General features: G+C 38.8%; 1 protein-coding gene across 1 annotated transcript in view; it reads left to right on the top strand.

Moving 5' to 3' along the window:
• The first annotated feature begins 5,645 nt into the window (after nucleotides 1–5,645).
• CYBB (cytochrome b-245 beta chain) overlaps nucleotides 5,646–18,032 on the top strand; it is a 35,582-nt gene continuing 23,195 nt past the window's right edge. The window contains exons 1-3 of the mRNA XM_080910487.1: nucleotides 5,646–5,700; nucleotides 7,553–7,648; nucleotides 8,938–9,048. Of these exons, the coding sequence (XP_080766613.1) occupies nucleotides 5,656–5,700; nucleotides 7,553–7,648; nucleotides 8,938–9,048 (252 nt within the window). The 5' untranslated portion in view covers nucleotides 5,646–5,655. The remainder of the gene's footprint in view (nucleotides 5,701–7,552; nucleotides 7,649–8,937; nucleotides 9,049–18,032) is intronic.

The following is an 18,032-nucleotide window of genomic DNA, read 5'->3' as shown; positions in this document are numbered from 1 at the left end:
CAGCAACTTCTGATACTGTGAGAGCAAGGCACTAGGGAGGAGGCTTCCCAGTCAGTTATAGCTCAACTCCTCCATGACCTGGTATAATTCAGATTCATATTTTTAGCACATGATAGGAGAGACCAGCTGTGGTCACACCAGGCATACATCACTGACAAAGAGGAAGAGAAAAAGGTTTTAATTTTGTTCCTCCAAAACTAAAAGTCTAACACAGGACGCAAAAACACTGATTGGTTTTGTTTCCATCAAGGGTCCCCAACTAGGACAATTACTGTTTCCATCAAGGGTCCCCAACTAGGACAATTACTGTGTTCAAAGGGACTTCTCAGTAGTAATTCTTAGACAAGTGATGTGGGACCACATCATTTATAGATACTGATTTTGTCAGAACATGACAATTATTGAAAATCTAACATATACAAACTATCTACATAAAAAGGAAACACTTTAATCATCACAGGAACAAAATTCATTGGGACTTTTGATGTAGTTACACATCTCCCATTCTATAGCAATTTCTATTCTTGAAATTGTGGGAATTCTAATTTGCAAATTGAGCTATCAAGACAGAAAGGCAGAATCATATTCAGGAAGTGAAATCAGGGACTATTCTGAAACTTGGGACTTCCTTTCTTCCCTGTCTCAACCACTTGTGAGTTCATGCTTAAGTTTTCCTTAGTCTAACTGAATGTCAACAATTTCAAAACACAATGGAAGCAGAAGAGATTGGGACAAGATGAGCCCTTAGCTAATACCCAATAGCTAATACAAAGGTTTAATTTCTTTCAGTCTCCTTGTGTAGTCAGGGCTACACAGCTAATCCTTATCAACCTTGCAACTTCTAAGAGCAGCATAAACTGTAGCTTTCTTAAAGTCTCCTCATAGGGCAGTTAGTTTTCATGTTACTTCTCATTGCAGGTGATCTTATCTATGTCCCTGGTTGAGGCTCTTAAGACTCACAAAATGGCTCCTCAGAGTGCTGTGGCAACTTTCATAAAGGGGAAAAAACAATTGGAGGGAATGGCTGTTTGCCCGTGGAAAAATACTTCCTTCTCTGAATTTTCTTCTGAATTTTTAGAGGGAAGAAAAGGGAGGGGGAAATGTTCAAGAAGCACGTTTATAAGTAGTAGAAAATACTGTTACTTTGTATGTGAACATTCACTGTATGTACTCTCTCTTGTTCCACAGTAGATCATAGGTTTTAGAAAACAGATAAAAATGGTGGGGGGAATGTGAAGACTTAGCTAGAATAAGAGAAGATGAACCATTAAGTAGAGAAATAAAAAAGAGGGGAAAGGTAGAGAAGAAAAGGGCTTGTCAAATTTTGAAAAGCTTGAAGTTATTCTTTTTTTTTTTCATGGTAAGCTCTGGGTTTATTTTTTTTTATAAAACAACTTTATTTTACAAAACAAAGATAAATGTACAGATTTTAAACATTTTTTGCTTAAAATTATACATTTTTGTCAGTACTTTTTTCAGATTTTAACATAATTTTTACATAAAACTATATGAATATATTTTTTTAGTCAGTACTTGATTTTTTTCAAGGTTTGATTGTATGCCTTGAAAACTTAATAGTTACAATGAACTAAAGTACATGTAAAACAAAATGTAACATGGAAATAGTTAAAGTTTTCTTGTTTTGTAAATTTTTTTGTTTTGTTTTGTTTTCTTTATTTCTTGGACTTCATACAGTCTGTGAGTTGTTTCTGGGGGAGTGCAAGCCTCTGGGGTTAGCATCCCACTATCAGTGACTGCATATTATGTCTGTTCTTTTGTGACTGGGTTATCTCACTCAGGATGAGTGGAGAAGATATATAGAATTCATGTTTATAGTGTTCTATTGTTCTTGAGGCACATATGACTCTTTAGTTATATGAAACAATAAGCACTTGTCAAGAGCCATCCAGTATATTATAAGGCTTGCAGGAAGCCTTTCTGGGGGTGTTCTTGCATGGTTCGAGATGGGTGAGCTCAATGACAAAGTTTCAGAGAGACTTCATCTCAGGATTGCTTCTTGTACCTGGTATGCCTTCCCTCTCACTATTAAATTAATGTAACAATCCCTGGACATTAGCCCACCCTATTGACCAGACTTTCTGCAGATCAACATAAAGATGAACTTTTCATGAATTAATGCTGTTTAGATGAGTTAATGATTCTATAGATTTCTGATTTGATTCAAATAGTTTAAGGATAAAAGTTTTAAGAGATGGTCTTAGTTGCTTCAAAAGAAAGATATAATAAAGTTAGAATCAAGAATAGAATGTGCCCACTCCTCATAATAGTAAATAATGGCTGCATAATAACACTAAAAAGAGAAATGCGCTTGGGACAAATTTTTATTTAAAAAAAAACATTCAGGTTGAAGATAAAGCCCAGGTGTACAATATGATAAGACAAGGACATGTAAAAATGTTGCTCTGAACTTATAAAGAACTTATAGAATGAAACACTGCTTTGAACTTAATATCAACAAACTTCTGTAACTCCCATTTTATGTAACATTTTATCTATTAGGTAAGTTTCTAAAGAAATTTTTTTGTCTAAGAAGGTATAAAAAGACCAGAGAAAAGAAATAACGTTGTTGGTTGGATGGTTTGGCTTGGAGGGCTTTATCCCATCTATCTATCCATACATCTATTCATATGTATGTGTCTACTGATATGTATGTATGTAGGTATATAGATATATGTGCATGTAAACATGCATGAATACTTATGGAGTGTATGAGACAGGTAGTTGGGCCTAGCAAAAAATGTAATTGTGTTAATGTGTGTTAATGTGTGAATGAAAACGTAAATGTGGTACAGGGACTGAAGGAAAGGCCATCCAGAGACTGCCCCCCTGGGGATCCATCCCATATGCAGCCACCAACCCAGTCACTGTTGCTGATGCCAAGAAGTGCTTGCTGACAGGAGCCTGATATGTATGTCTCCTAAAAATCTCTGCCAGATCCTGACCAATAAAGAGGCAGATGCTTGCAGCTAACCATTAAATTGAACAATGGGACCCCAAGGGAAGAGTTAGGGAAAGGTCTGAAGGAGCTGAAGGGGTTTGTAACCCATAGGAAGAACAACAATATCAACCAGAGATCCCAGGGATTAAACACCAACCAAAGAGTACACATGTAGGGACCCATGGCTCCAGCCACATATGTAGCAGAGGATGGCATTGTCTGGCATTAGTAGGAGGAGAATCCCTTGGTCCTGTGAAGGCTTGATACCCCAGTGTAGGGAAATGCCAGATTGGTGAGGTGGGAGTGAGTGGATAGGAGGGAAAGCATCCTCATGGAAGCAGGGGGGATGGAAATGGGAGGGGGGAACCTGGAAAAGGAATAACATTTGAAATGTAAATACTTAAAATATCCAACACAAAGAAAATGTAAATGTGTATATGAATGTATATGTGTCTGTGCATATCTGCACTTATAAAGCATCCTAATTCTTTTTTTTTCCCTTCCTCTCTGATTTGTAAAGCTTAGCCAGAGAGGCTTCTGGTTTTTTACCAGAGAAGAGAGCAAAAACAACAAATCCTTTACCTAGTCACCCCACTGTTAGCCACAAGTGTCAGTAGATCCATCCATAGGCCTGCATCTTCTGGTCTCAGAATAATTGAAAGTCAAAAAAAAGGCCTATGTTATTATAGAAAGCAACTTTTACATTTACAAGACCAAGCCCCTGCTGACACTCTTCCCCTTAGGCTGCTTCAGTGAGGACTGAATGCTGGGATAGGTCCCAGGCAAGTATTCATCTAAATTGTTTCACAATCCAATTAATAAACAGAAACCACCATATTTCAACAGAGGGACTTTCACACCAGGAAAGTGCTACATGGATGATGGAAAAGTGGAGAATCCCAACAGGGGACAAAAATCGACATGAAAAGAATAAGTGCAGGAAGTGGTTACCTCTCAGCAAGAGAGGAACTGGGAGGAGGCTGTCTAATTCGCCACCCCCACTCAGCAACAGGGGCCATCTGGCAGAAGAAAGCCCTACAGTGCTACTGACTAGCAGGTGCTCTTGACACCGAAAGACTGGCTAACTGGGGGAAGCTAGAGGCCCAGCAGCAATAATGCCTCTTGAGGCAAAAATCTGCAGAGAGAAACATTGTGGCATCTCTTCTACTCCAGTTTATCTAAACCAGCCAGAAGCCATCAACCTAAGTTGGCTGACAAATGTAGTTCTCAATGAAATACATGCAAGGAGGGCAGTAGACTGAAACAGATAAGGGAACAAAGGAGCCCATAACTTCCTCATGCTCTGATTTTTTTCTAACCCTGTTTCTTTAAATCTATTTGGGGGATGAACCCAGGAGGTCAGTCTGCCTTGATGTGGGTTTTGCATGTTCTAATTGCAGTGGAGAATGTTAGAATACTCCTGTTTAACTATCATGCAATGAACAAACGCACTGGTTTACTAGTTGCCACAAGCCCAGAGGCTGTCCGTGTACTTTATAGAGAGCAACAAGAAGAGTTTGTGCCGCTGTTCTTTAGCGATTTTGTCCTCTTCCAGTGATCCAGTCTGTTTCTTGAACTTCTCTCTTAGCCATGCGTGTGCAGTCAACTTTCATCACAGCATCAGGTTGCCATTGTAACCTGTTTCATGTCTTTAAGACTGACTGGCTGCCAGGAAGTAGTTGTGCTCCATCTAGTTTGAGCATCTCCCATATACCGACGTGCCTTCGATCTGACAATGTTTATAAACTTAGCATATCCAATGCCTGCCTGGGACCAGGACTGTCATCTAAACATTTCCTTTCCTGTAATCCTATGTGGAGTGATTTAGGGTGGAGGTGAAAAAATTATGTTCTTTCCCTTTTTCTGATATCTTACATACAGGTGATGTCAGTTATTTGGACTTCTGTTATGCAACTGTATTATTCTTTGGTGCTGTAACTGGGTCCAGGTAAGTTCACTGTTCTGAGCCTTGGATTCCTCATCTGTATATGTAATAAAATAGAACCTACTCTATAGGAATTGAGTTGTAGGACACAAGTGCCCTGATGTTTATATGTGTACAATTATGTTTCTGTGTATGCATGCATATTATTTTATATGTTTCAATGCACAAACACGATACCATTTTAGGTACCTATATCCATTTTAGGATATAAAATTGGCATATGACAATCACACCATAAATATCGTCTATCACTATTTTTTACTTTACCTAATTCGGATCAATACTATCAGAAGAGCCTGTGAGAAGATGTCATATGTGTTTCATGTGTTTTGCTTAGCACCAAGACATGGCTAGCTGGATAAGTTGAAAATTCCAAGGAGATAAATACTTATCAAAAAATAATAATTCACTGTCTGTAATACATCCACAAACTCCATAAACAATCTGATCAATAATAAAACAAATTTTAAAACTTGACCAAAGAGTCTCTCAGTTGTAGCAATGGTTTCACTTTTCAACGTATTTACTTGTGATTGAATCATGGGATCTTTTTTTTCTTTCTGTAGGTTCTGTGTGGTTTGAAGATTTAAATTTGTTATGGAAACAGCCTTTCAGTTGGCCAATGATTAGCTAATTTCTGATAATAGAAAAGGAAACATATTGCCCCAAGGCTGCTGTTTTCATTTCCTCATGAGAAGAAGAAGCACAGCAGAGAAGAAAAGCAGAGCCAGTACACTTAACCTTTGCTAACATGGGGAACTGGGCTGTGAATGAGGGAGTCTCCATCTTTGTCATTGTAAGTACCAAAACCAAGCAATTTAGACATTTTTTGGCATGTTAGAGTTCTCTTGGAAGCTAAAATAGAACAATGGCTTTTATTATTGTTGTTTGCTTAAGAAATGTACTTACTCTGGGAAAAGACATTTACTTGTAGGTAGATTCAGTTACTTCTCCCATCCCAAGCTTCTTAATTAAAAATATGCATCAGAGGCTCTCATTTTCATACTTGATTTCTGAGTTCCTAAGACTATGGTGTTAGCCAGCATTTAACAGAGAGCATAGAAGATGCTTCATACTAAGGATCTCTAATTGTGAAATTTTTTTTCTCAATTACTCCAAGGTAAGTTTCTTCATTTTTTTATGTTAACTACTTTAAATGGCCAATTGATACTGTACTGTTTTCTGAATAACAATTGTTCTTATGGATTTCTTAGATAGGAAAGTTGGCTTTATTTCAGTCATAAAACCAAAATCAAGGTTCTCATGTTTCATTTTAAAACAAGCAAATTTTTTCTATGTAGTCTGAACTGGACTTAGAATTTTACAATAAATCGAGGTAAAGGAATTGAAATAAACCACCTACACTCATTCCTGTGTAGTATGTGTGTTACATGTATTTATGTACATATAGTATATATATATATATATACATAATATGCAACTATATATAAGAAACAATTTTAGAAGGTTCTAATAGCTAATTCATTTCTGTTCTAAACTCTTAAGTTAGTGTTCTCAGCAAAGCAATTATAGATTAGTTGAATAGGAAGAAATGTGGTATCTAAATATTCTTGGCAAACAGCTCATGAAACATGATATTAAAAATTACTTACTAGAAATTATGTAAGGATTAGCCATGTAATGCACAGAGTCTGAGTTCTGAAGATATTAATAAATTTTTAGTGTGGTTAAAATTAAAACAACAAATATTTTATCGAAACATAGTTCATGCCAAACTGACGTTCTAATACAATATAGAAGCATGAGGGTTGGAAACTCCAGTCTTGAGTCCTCACTGCCATTTTAAGAGCTGGTTACTCACCTAAGAAAAAAGCTGAACTTTAATGTTCATTTTAATTACAGTTTCCTCAGAAAGTGATCTTTTAAATTATGTATATGTACACATGAAAGTAAAACATGACTTAGAAACACAGAGTTAGGGAGCATAGCAACATAAGAAACGGAGTTTCTGTAGCAACCATTTGTGTAAAGAGAGACTGAATCCATGGGTATTCAATAGTTAATATTAATTATAACTGATAATTTATTATTTAAGTAAAAATATTATGGGGTTGGTGTAGAAAACTGGGCAGTAACATTTCTTAATAAGCTTGTTGTTAGGATCAAATGCGAACTTAAAACTGAGAGCATTTATTTTACTTTTCACTTCCATGACCTTTTGCCTATGCTCAATATCCCCTCGTTTAAAAATTAAGGAAAACTTATCCAATAGAATGACAAGCTGTGTGTGCTGCAAGCAGGTGACTGGCATTGGTGAGCGCTGAGGTCAGGAGACAGGAACAGGACCTTATTTTCATGTGCTCTTTCCTCCCCATTACTGCTACCTGCCTGTCTGAAGTTAAGATGAAAAGAAGAGGAAAGAGAAAAGAGACAAGACAGACTGATATTAATTCAGTATGTTGACCAGGTAGTGAAACAATCATACAAAACAATGAAAGAAGGTAAAGTCGGTTCCTGAAACGTGTAGAGGCTCTGGAAGAGGGAAGATCTGGCCCTGAGCTGGGTGCACCCAGACCTATGTCACAGTCTGACCCTGGGGAATTCCTGTTCTTCATTTGCCCCCAGTCTCATACGGAATCTACCTATTGAGAGGCATAAACCTCACACAATTTCTTCTGTTTGTGCAGCTGGTGTGGTTGGGGCTGAATGTCTTCCTCTTTGTCAAGTACTACAAGGTTTACGATGATGAGCCCAAGTATAATTACACTCGAAAACTCCTTGGGGTGAGTATAACATCTGCCTCCTGCAATCCTGGCCAGCCCACACTTGCAGTCAGTTGCACTTACACGGATTCCTTTTTAAGACTTTGAAAAATATCTTCTGACCAACTAAGACAACACTACTAGCTTTATTCCCCAATTGCAAATCCTTTGGCAAGTGCCCCTTTTGGTCTGCCAGGATAACAAGTGTGTGGCAGGGGGTCCTATCCACATCCCCACCCACCAATATATACTGAGCTTAACATAGGAATCTCTAGAATGGAAAGCCAATGGGAGCCATTTGTATAGTGGTGACACTGGTGTGACAGTTGAAATTTTCTGTATTTGTTTTCTAAGTTTGGTGGTTCATATCATTTGGGGCAAATCATTTGTTACATTACAAATATGTTATAGTCACATGTATAAGTCATATAAAACAATCACAACATTTAAGATTGTTTCTAATGCATTAATGATGATCTGTTTTCTCTGTATAATAGATAACATCTTTCGATATTACTAAACCAATTTTGCCCAAGTATCAGCTTAAGTTACAGTGAAGGTCTAAGGGCTAAGGGAACTTTGCTCCAAATAAAAGATCTAGTTTTGATACTGACCTCATGTTAATGGTATATGTACTTAAAGAGTTAGGAGAAATTAAATTGAGGCATGCAACTTACTTTAAAATGTATAGAATATATAAGAGGCAGGGCGGGGAGGCTCAAAGAGTAGGAATGCTTGCTACGCAAACATGAGGGCAAGAGTTTAGATCCCCAGCTTCCATGTAAAAACTCGAGTGTGGCCACATGCACCTATAACGTATAACCTATAACCTGTAACTAGGAGGGGACGGGAGTAGTCAGGACGGTGGGATCCCTGCTGAACACCAGACTAAAGAGAGTGAGCTCCCAGTTCAAGGTGAGGCCTCGTCTCAAGGGGATATGGTGGAGAGCGATGCAAATAAAGGAGACACCTGATGTTCTCTGAGGGAGAACGGAGTGGAAAGAGAGATCTGTGCTAAAGCATGCATAGGAAAACCAAAAACCCGTGGTGTGGGAGGTGAATAAACAAGAACTCAAAGTAGATATATCCCACTTCTCCTCAGGTTTGAAGCTTAAAATGTTGTCTTGGGGTAAAAAGACAGTTTCAAGGTTAAAAGAAAACACACAAGTAGTTTCTCAGGGAAACCCCTCTGCTGTGAAAGAAATTTCCTTTCCTGATCGCTTTTGAGGGCCCCAGGATGAGACTCTGGGGAAGAGGAGTCCAGATGTTCTGTTCACCAGCCTCCCTCACTGCCTCTTCTCTCTGTCTAGTCAGCACTGGCTCTGGCCCGGGCACCTGCAGCCTGCCTGAATTTCAACTGCATGCTGATCCTGCTGCCAGTGTGCCGGAATTTGCTCTCCTTCCTCAGGGGTTCCAGTGCGGTAAGAGCAATCACTCTGTCTAGTGCCTCAGACTGTCAGACTCATCACACCAAATGTTCTTTCCAAGGAAGAGCCAAGTGCTATGTGAAGCTCATCTTGTGTAGAATATTCATGGGCTATGTCATGTCACATGCTGTGATATACATCATGTACATCTGCGTTGACATCTACTTATATATACACACACATATACGTACATACATACATAAATATATTATACTGTTTGTGGGCAGAGTTTCCTGGAACAGCATTTAACTTGGAATTTTTAAAAAGCAGCTAAACAAACTATATACCCCAATAGTAATGAAGTAAATATGCATGTGTACAGGTTTATGAGCCAGACACAGGACATTTAGAAACTAAGAGTTCAAGAATGTTTTTAAAATTATATCACAGAAAACATATTTTCTGCACAACATCTCAAACAACTGCACAAAACAACATACTAGAAGAAAATATAATTAGGAATACGCCTATATTGGCACATGTCTAAAATTGAAGCCCTGAGGAACCTGAGGCAGGTGCATCTTATGTTTGGGACCATCCCAGGCTTCATAGTGAGTTCTAGGCCAGCTTCAGCTACATAATGAGATCCTGTTTAAAAAAAAAAAAGAAAAGAAAGAAAATTTTTAAAAGTGCTAGCTCCATGGAATTAGACTTCAGAACTTCCTTTGTGCCCTGGGTCCCCTTTGCCTTCATATAAACACTTTAACAAGCACACTGATGTAGACAAAGTATTTTTAAGCTGTAGAATTCTGTATATTTTTACTGGTAGCATTATATGAAGATGAAAATTAAGTTATTGATACTTATTTAGCCCACATGTTCAAATAAATGTGGTACAAAGCAAAATATGGTGAGTCCCATAAAACATTCAAATAAGGTCTTGGTGACAAACTAGCCTGACAATGGGCAAGCGAGGATTAATCAACATCTAGAATTTGCTGATGAAATAGAAAAGTATTATATGTGGAGAAGATAGCATGGGCAAATGCATAGAAGATGGCGAGAAAATCTTATTCTCTAAAATGAGAAATAGCACAATACTTTCCGCATCAACCTTTATTACATTCTATTTAAATGTGTTCACTGGGCAGGAGATGCAATTCAATGGTATAGTGTCTGCCAACCATGCATGAGGGTGTGGGTTGAATCATCAACACCAAAAAAAAAAAAAAAAAAAAAAAAAAAAAGCAAAGGATAATATTTAGCCAGTGTATGAGTTGATGGCTAGATTGTTTTCTTTTAGCTTCTATGATCATTTCTCTACTTGGAAAATGAAGGTGGACATAGTCAGCTCCTATCTGGCTTGAGAGAAAGAGGGATGTGTCATTCTTTCAATAGGAAGAAATATAGAAACCGTGCACAGAATTGTGCAGGTTGAGCATGCCTCTCAAGCCAAGGACATGTAGCATCCTGGGTTTGGTTAGGGAATATTTCTGTGTAACTAGTCTTTAAAACCTAATATCAGAAAGTCATTGTTTCACCTTGGATGTTTTACTATTCCTGATAAATAAAAGGGGTTACTGCCCCCTGGAACCAAGAGATCAATGCCCACCTTGTTGTACAGAGTTGGTAAGCTCCAGATTCAGTGAGAGTTTTTGCTTCCAGAATAAGATGGAGAATAATAAAGAGAGACACTTGACATTGACCTCTCTAGCCACCACACAATCGTGTCCACCCACCTCCTCTGTCTGTCTTTTTCTTTCCTGAAATTCTACAGTATTTGAGTTCAAATCACTTTTATAGGAAAATGGTAAGCAAACTATTTCCATGACAGTACAGAAATTTTAATGGGCAAACATCTAAAGTAAGACTGGGGAAGAAACAAAGATTGTGCTGGGGAACCCAAGGAGTTAAATGTACTGCTGAAGAGGTAACTCTTCATTTGACAATTACCAAATATCTGAACTAAATTCTCAGTCACATGTCCACATTGGCCTTTCACTTTGCCTCACTTTCCCTAGTCAAATAAAATTCCTATTAATCTAAAAGGGAGTTTTTATTTAAAAACAGCACTCAACTTGTTCAAATGGGATGAGTGGGTAATAATTAAACTTTGGTATTTCCCACTACTTTATAAAATACCATTTTGTCTTAAACATACTCCTTAATCTCTACTCTCAGTGGTCTTATTTTACATGAAGAGTTGGGAAGAATGAGGTCGCTCAGTAATAACAGCATTGACCTAGCATGCAGGAGGCTCTGAACCCACCTTCAGCCCTGCACATCCATCAACTGTTGAGCAAGATGTTAGAGTAACACAAAAGAAAAAGATGTTAGAGTCACTTTGTCCAACAACAAAATAACAAGTCAAACAAATAAAGCCAAAAGAATATTGACAAATCCTTTAAGATTCTCTGGAAAGAACTAGGTCCCTTATCTCTGGAAAAACATTGTGATGAAGTTCCTTTATTTAAATCGCTAATTTGCTGTATCACACTTGTGCCTTGCAAACCAAGGCAACACCTAATATGTTAGCCATTTTTCATAGGGCTTTCCAAATAATCTACTGAATGGAAGGATCCACAGAGATGAAATCTCACTGCATTAAAAGGCTGACTACCAAGCTACCCACCTTTTACATTATACATGAGCCAGATGAAGGCTTGCTAAATAACACCATTGTGCAATATAGTTTTGTTTTTATAGAGACATGATTTGGGTACTTTAAAAAAAAAATCTCCCTATCCCCATCCGAACACTTTTTAGTTAGAGGAAGTAAAGCCTGAAAAACAGGCAGTGTTTTCACCGAGGTGGTCAGTTAAGAAATCCTTGTTACCCCATAACCCAGAGTTGCATTGCCTTGGATGGTCATGTCTCATGGGCGACACATACAAAATGTCAGCTTTGGAGCTTCTTGTTGCCCACGGGGGAAGATCCCCATGAGAATCTTTAATAACAATAGTAAGCTTTGGAAAAGCCAAGCTCTGTAATCAGATACATCTTCACGTAGAAGAAAAACTCACCTACTTTATTTATTTATTTATTTATTTATTTATTTATTTATTTATTTATTTATTTATTTATTTAAATTAGCACACAAAATAATGTTTCTCCTTAGGGCATATTTAGTTCTGGTTGATGAGCCACCACCACTTCTCCCTGTCTGTCACCCATTCTCATTTATACTCTTCCCTCAAATTGCTCCTGGACCTTCATACCACCACTTCTGGGACCCTTCCCGTTTCCCCTCCCTCAAAAGCAATGATCGGCTCCAGGTACGGCATGCCCTTCCTTCTGAGGTCGGCAATCTGAAAGCTGGACTTTTCAAAGGAAGCTACTTTTTCTGATTGGGATTTAAATGAGTGCATATGTTGTGACTACTGCTGGAAACTGTAACAGCTTCAGCACACCGAGGCTCCATTGGATTTCATGTCAAGGATGTGAGGTGGTAGCATAAACAGCTGTGTTGGGATCCAAAGCTATTTTGTTCCCTGAGACTATTCGAATTTCTACTGTCAACTAAATACCTTGAACTGTCTGCATGGCTCTTTTTAATATGCATATTTGAACCTGCTAAGTAACCTAGTCTAGAAATGGCCGGGCTATGATAAGGTAAGGACTGTGCTAACTAAACAGCCATAGAATTTCAGTTCAGTTTTAGAGGTCTAAGTCATGCAGACTCTGCTTTTGAAACCTTTTGTTTACCTGGAGGGGAAAAAAAAGCTCTCTGGCCGTGTAAGCTTACCCTCCTCCAAAAACAAAACAAGTAACTAAACAAAAAACAAAACAAACAAACAAAAAACCCAAACAGCCAAACAAAAACACCCCCCTAAAAAAACCAAACCCAATCAACCACCCACCCACCCACCCACCCAACCAAGCAAGCAACAGAAATATCAGGCTCTAGGCTAGCTTTGTGAGAGAGAAAGAACAGGCTAGGCCTGAGCATTGCAGAAGCACCTGCTGAACTTTTAATAACCTCAGCTTGATGTGTAGAAACAATGTTGGAGCTTTCGAGACAGTTCTAATCTTCAGATCAGAATGAAACAGGAAGGTGAAAAGGCCTTTTGTCTTCTAAAATCTAAGAAGCAGATGGCCTCTTCTCTCTATAGCCTCCCAGGGAGCCTTGCACTTTCCCCCCTCCAGGCCAGTTTAACAGGGAAGGAAGCCAAATAATGCAAACCTCAACATAAACCGACTCTCCTGGGTGGGGCTGTAGCTCAGCGATGAAGAATGCACCAAGTGTGAAAGGCAATACATTCCATCCCCAGTGTTGGGGGGAAAAGGAGAGTGAATAGGCATACCTTTAGTAAAAAATACACTAATTAATTAAAATAGTTAATTATTGAGCAGTCGCCCTTTAGAGGTCCCTCTGTGTCCTAATAACTGGAGTCACAGTGTGAAGAAGGATGGGTGGACACAAGCTTAAGGAACTTACAGCCCTGTGAAAGAGAGACTACGTATGGGCTTGCAAAATCATGAAGAGCACCATGCAAGGGGCATTCTTCATATTCATCACGCGTTTCTATTACCACCAGGTGCAGATGCCTCTGTCTGATTCTTTGCCTGAGGTTTGCAGGCAGATGTAAGACTAGGTCTTGACATTTCCCGTAAAATGTTTATAAACACACAAGGCAAGCACAGTAAGACCAAGTATACATATGATGGAGCCTCAAAAGCCCACGGTATACTTTATTAACAACGTAATTTATTCTACTTCCACTTTCCATAATTTTGAAATTCAGTTTCAATATAGCACAGAAATTTGCCAGGATGTCCCAACAATTGCCCTTGCACTATGATGATAGTTGATCGAAGTTGGGCAAGGGGCTCCGTGACCGTACAAGAGAAACTTCTTTTAGGAACCAGTGGACAATAACTAAGATAGTTCCCCAGGGAAGCTATAAGGTGAGATCACAGCTTGGCTATTTGGGATCTGGCTGGCAATAACTCAGAGGGGAGTCAAAGCACACACGCGCTATCTGTAGGCTAAGGGGAACAGCAAGGGTCCTAGCAATTTGATTGAAGGCCTTCCTTCTAAACCATATCAGCTGATCATCCTGCCCCATTTTCAGAAAGTGATGAGGAGATCCTTTTCCCTAAAGCTTAGTATCAGTATGCTTTGGTTACCAATCCTGAGCACACAAGGGGGAAAAAAGCACTTAGGACAAATGAAGGTTTGCAGCTCTGGTGAGACCCGTTGCTCCAATTCATTAGTTTTCTTTTTTCTTTGAATAAAATGTGCTTTGCATTCACTTAAGGCATAATGGTTATCTCTGAATGGGCTCTGTATTACCTAATCAGATCACTCCGATCTTCTGACTCTGAATTTATTATTTTTTTCTAAGTCTTTGTGTCAAATGTCTGTAAGGGGCATCAACATCTATTGTTTCTCAAATGTTATCAATGATGACAATACTGATAAAGATAGGACTGAGGTGAAGGTGTAGGGAGCCTAACAAAGCCATACTCTTCCTCTTCAAACTTGTTACTATGCAGGCGCCAGCCAATTTTCTCCCCCTCCCTCCTTCAAGAAAATAGAAAATATGCAGCAGTGAATGCGGACAGGCTTAGTGATCTTATTTCCAAGGGAGTAAAAGTGTGGTGTCTTTGTATGAGCAAGTAATCACTAAAGAAAACTTTTTAAAGTACGTAGCATGTTGATCTTTGTTTAAAATGCTTGCCCTCTAGTTGGAGAGCCAGGCTACAGGTGGTTGAGAACTTAGGTACACAGTGATGCAACTGATTCTAATAATAATAACCCTCCCTGGATGAATACATGCCTCCTACAAAAGAGCTTTGATGATTAAATAGGTGAGAAACCTGTCCTACAGGTTACATGTATCTTTATATGGTAGGTCTGTGACTCAACATATAAAGATACATGTAAAGGCAAAACTTACTTTCAAATGTAATTCATCGCTGCTTTCAACTAACTATATTAATTCCCATCCTGCGATTCTTTTTGTCTGTTTGTTTGTTTGTTTTGTGTCATTTTGAGACAGGGTTCCTCTGTGTAGCCCTAGCTGTCCTGGAACTCATTCTGTAGACTAGGCTGGCTTCAAAGGCAGAGATCTGCTTCCTGAGTGCTAGAATTAAATGCACTCGTCCCCACCGCTCACTGCCTGGACCGTCCTATGATTCTCTCTCTTTTTAAAAGAATCATAACTCACTTTTTATTGGATATTTTCTTTATTTACATTTCAAATGTTATCCCTTTACCCAGTTTCCCCTCTGAATTCCCCTATCCCATTTTCTCCCCCTGCCTCTAAGAGGGTGCTCCTCCACCCACCCACCCACCCACTTCCTCCTGCCTCCTTACCCTGGCATTCTCCTACACTGGAGATCAAGCCTTAACAGGACCAAGGGCCTTCTCCTCCCACTGATGCCCAACAAGGCCATCCTTTGCTACATATGCAGGCTGGAGCCAAGGGTCAATCCATGTGTGCTCTTTGGTTGATTTAGTTGATGGGATCTCTGGGGGATCTGGTTGGTTGATACTATTTTGTTTTGTTTTTCCCCCAGTGGGGTTGCAAACCCTTTCAGCTCCTTTAGTCCTTTCTCTAACTCCTCTATTGGGGGCCATTCTCAGTCCCATGGTTGGTTGTGATAGAGCATCTGCCTCTGTATTTGTCATGCTCTGGCAGAGCCTCTCAGGAAATAACTATATCAGGCTCCTGTCAGCATGCACTTCTTGGCATCAGCAGTATTGTCTGGGTTTGGTGACTATGATTCTTAAGAGTCCAATACAGTTTACCACTCCAGGAAGGATGCTAGTAATTGTAACTTCTGTGCAACAAATTGCCACAAATGCATTGGTTTAGAACAAGTCTCATTTGCAAGCTGAAAGTTATGTAAAGCAGAGGTCTAGCTTTCTGTAAGACTGAGAGAAAAATGCAAACATTTTGAAAGTCTAGGCTCAGAGATAGAGTATCTTCCCAGCATGCACAAGGCCCTGGGTTGCATCCTCAATTCTGTACAAGGAATCGAAGCAAACAAACAATAAAAACAACAACCAAACAAACACAAAACCTCTTCCAAGCTCCTTCTTAGCAAAAATGTATTCATTAGAGTTGCAGGTATGTGGTCCCTGTTTCCTATCTAGCAGTCACCCCAAGGCCACTTTTGGACCCACAGGCCCTCTCACCCCTCTGCCATGTACCTGCCCCATCTACCAGACGGCAACAGTACCTTAAATTCTTTTTGTATTTCAAATATCTGACTTCCTCTACTTTGGACTTCTAGAGTTTATGTGATAGTGTCAGATCACTTGAGGGTGAAGGGAACCTCCTTCTTTAAATCAAGTTTGGACTTGACATCTGCAGAATCCTCTTTATCATATAGTATAACAAAACCACACACCATTCACACAGATCCCATCCAAATTCAAGGAGAGAAGATTGCAGAAGGTCATTACAAGTCCTTCCAGAAGTCTGCTTACCAGAAGGACTTTTAAGAACTGGAAGAGCATGGCGATTTAGAAACAGGAGGTTATTTCCCTAAAACTATAGAGGAGTTTGCTAGTCTGAATGAGCCTGCTGTTAAAGGACAGGGGTAGCTGAATGATAATGGACCCTTCATTGATTAATTGCCCTTCTAATCTCTGTTCTACCCTCAACTTCTCTGACCACTTTCCACTAAAGATCTCAATACTTCACTTCTTAAGTCTGATTTTGAGACCCTTAGAATACTAATGATGGTGGTGTCCTTGTGTCTGATATTATGGAAAGGGGCATAGACTTTTGATAGACAAGTAGTAGACTGGAATCCCAGCCAATGTGAAGTTTTAATTTTTTTATCTATAATAGAGACCAGAATACACACATTATTGCATTAAGTGATAGGTAGATTATCTGGATCACACAGGCCACATCATAAAGCTTTTCTCCTATATCTTGAATCTTAATGTGTTTCCCTTCTAGTACTTTAGTGATTTCAAGTGTAATCTTTTGTGTAGCCTTCCTGCTTGCAGGTGTGGTGCACTGAGAAACAATGGAGCAGATATAACTTTCCATACAATCACATTTTGTATAAAATCTAAATATTTTATTAGAAATAAGTAACCTCCTTATTTAAATTGAATGAAATATTTAGGCCAATGTATTGCCAATACCTAAGATTACTTTAGAAGTTCATTAATGCCTTTAAAGAATTTTGACTATTTTTGTGTCCAGTACGTTTAATTTGTGGAGCACAGTTGTTATGAGGTTTTGCTTTCTCTGCTTTGAGCACTGACTTGACTCCAGATTCGCACCCATGCACTCTACCATATGCAGGTGAGCCAAATGCACTAGGATACAGACTCATTTTCTATTTTAATGTCAAGGTATTATATAAATAATTAAATACTGCAATGTTGGTACAAACAATTATCAGACAGTCAAGATTTAAATCCCATCTCTGCCACTATGTCGCTATGAGGCATGATAACCAACCACCTTTGTTTCATTACCTGTTAGATAACAATCCTAATGGCCCCTCCTTAATAAAACTGACATAAGAATTAAGTGAGCCAACACACGTAAAAGGCTTAAAGTAGTTCCTTTCACAAGATCTCAGTAACTATCAGTTATTATCATCATCGTTGTTACTTATTATTAATGTCAATGATCTTCCTTGTACTGTCTCTGGCCTAAATGAGCATGTGAACCCATTTCCCCCCCCCCCTCCTATAGTGTATATGAGCAGCACCTTCCAAGACATATTTGCCTGCTATAGAATTTTTCACTCATCTTTGTCCCCACCAGATTCCTAGGAATGGGATAACAGGACATCTCTTTATGAAGTTTTAGACACCTTGTTTATTAAATAAATTAATTAAAACTAGAAATATATTTTGTCAAAATCCAAAACTTTAGACAGTGAAAAATGTATTTGAAACAAGGCCCCATACCACAGTATGAGAACAAGAAACATATGATGTAAGCTAGCTGTCCGAACTGGGAGTGATGACTCTCTCAGTGTCATCAACCAAATGGATGGAAATCCATCTTTGTAGAGTGGTTATGAGAATTACATGTCAAGTGTCTAGGACATAG

Source organism: Micromys minutus (assembly GCF_963924665.1).
Source record: "Micromys minutus genome assembly, chromosome: X".
Lineage (NCBI taxonomy): Eukaryota > Metazoa > Chordata > Mammalia > Rodentia > Muridae > Micromys > Micromys minutus.
This window is presented reverse-complemented; position numbering and strand designations above follow the sequence as displayed.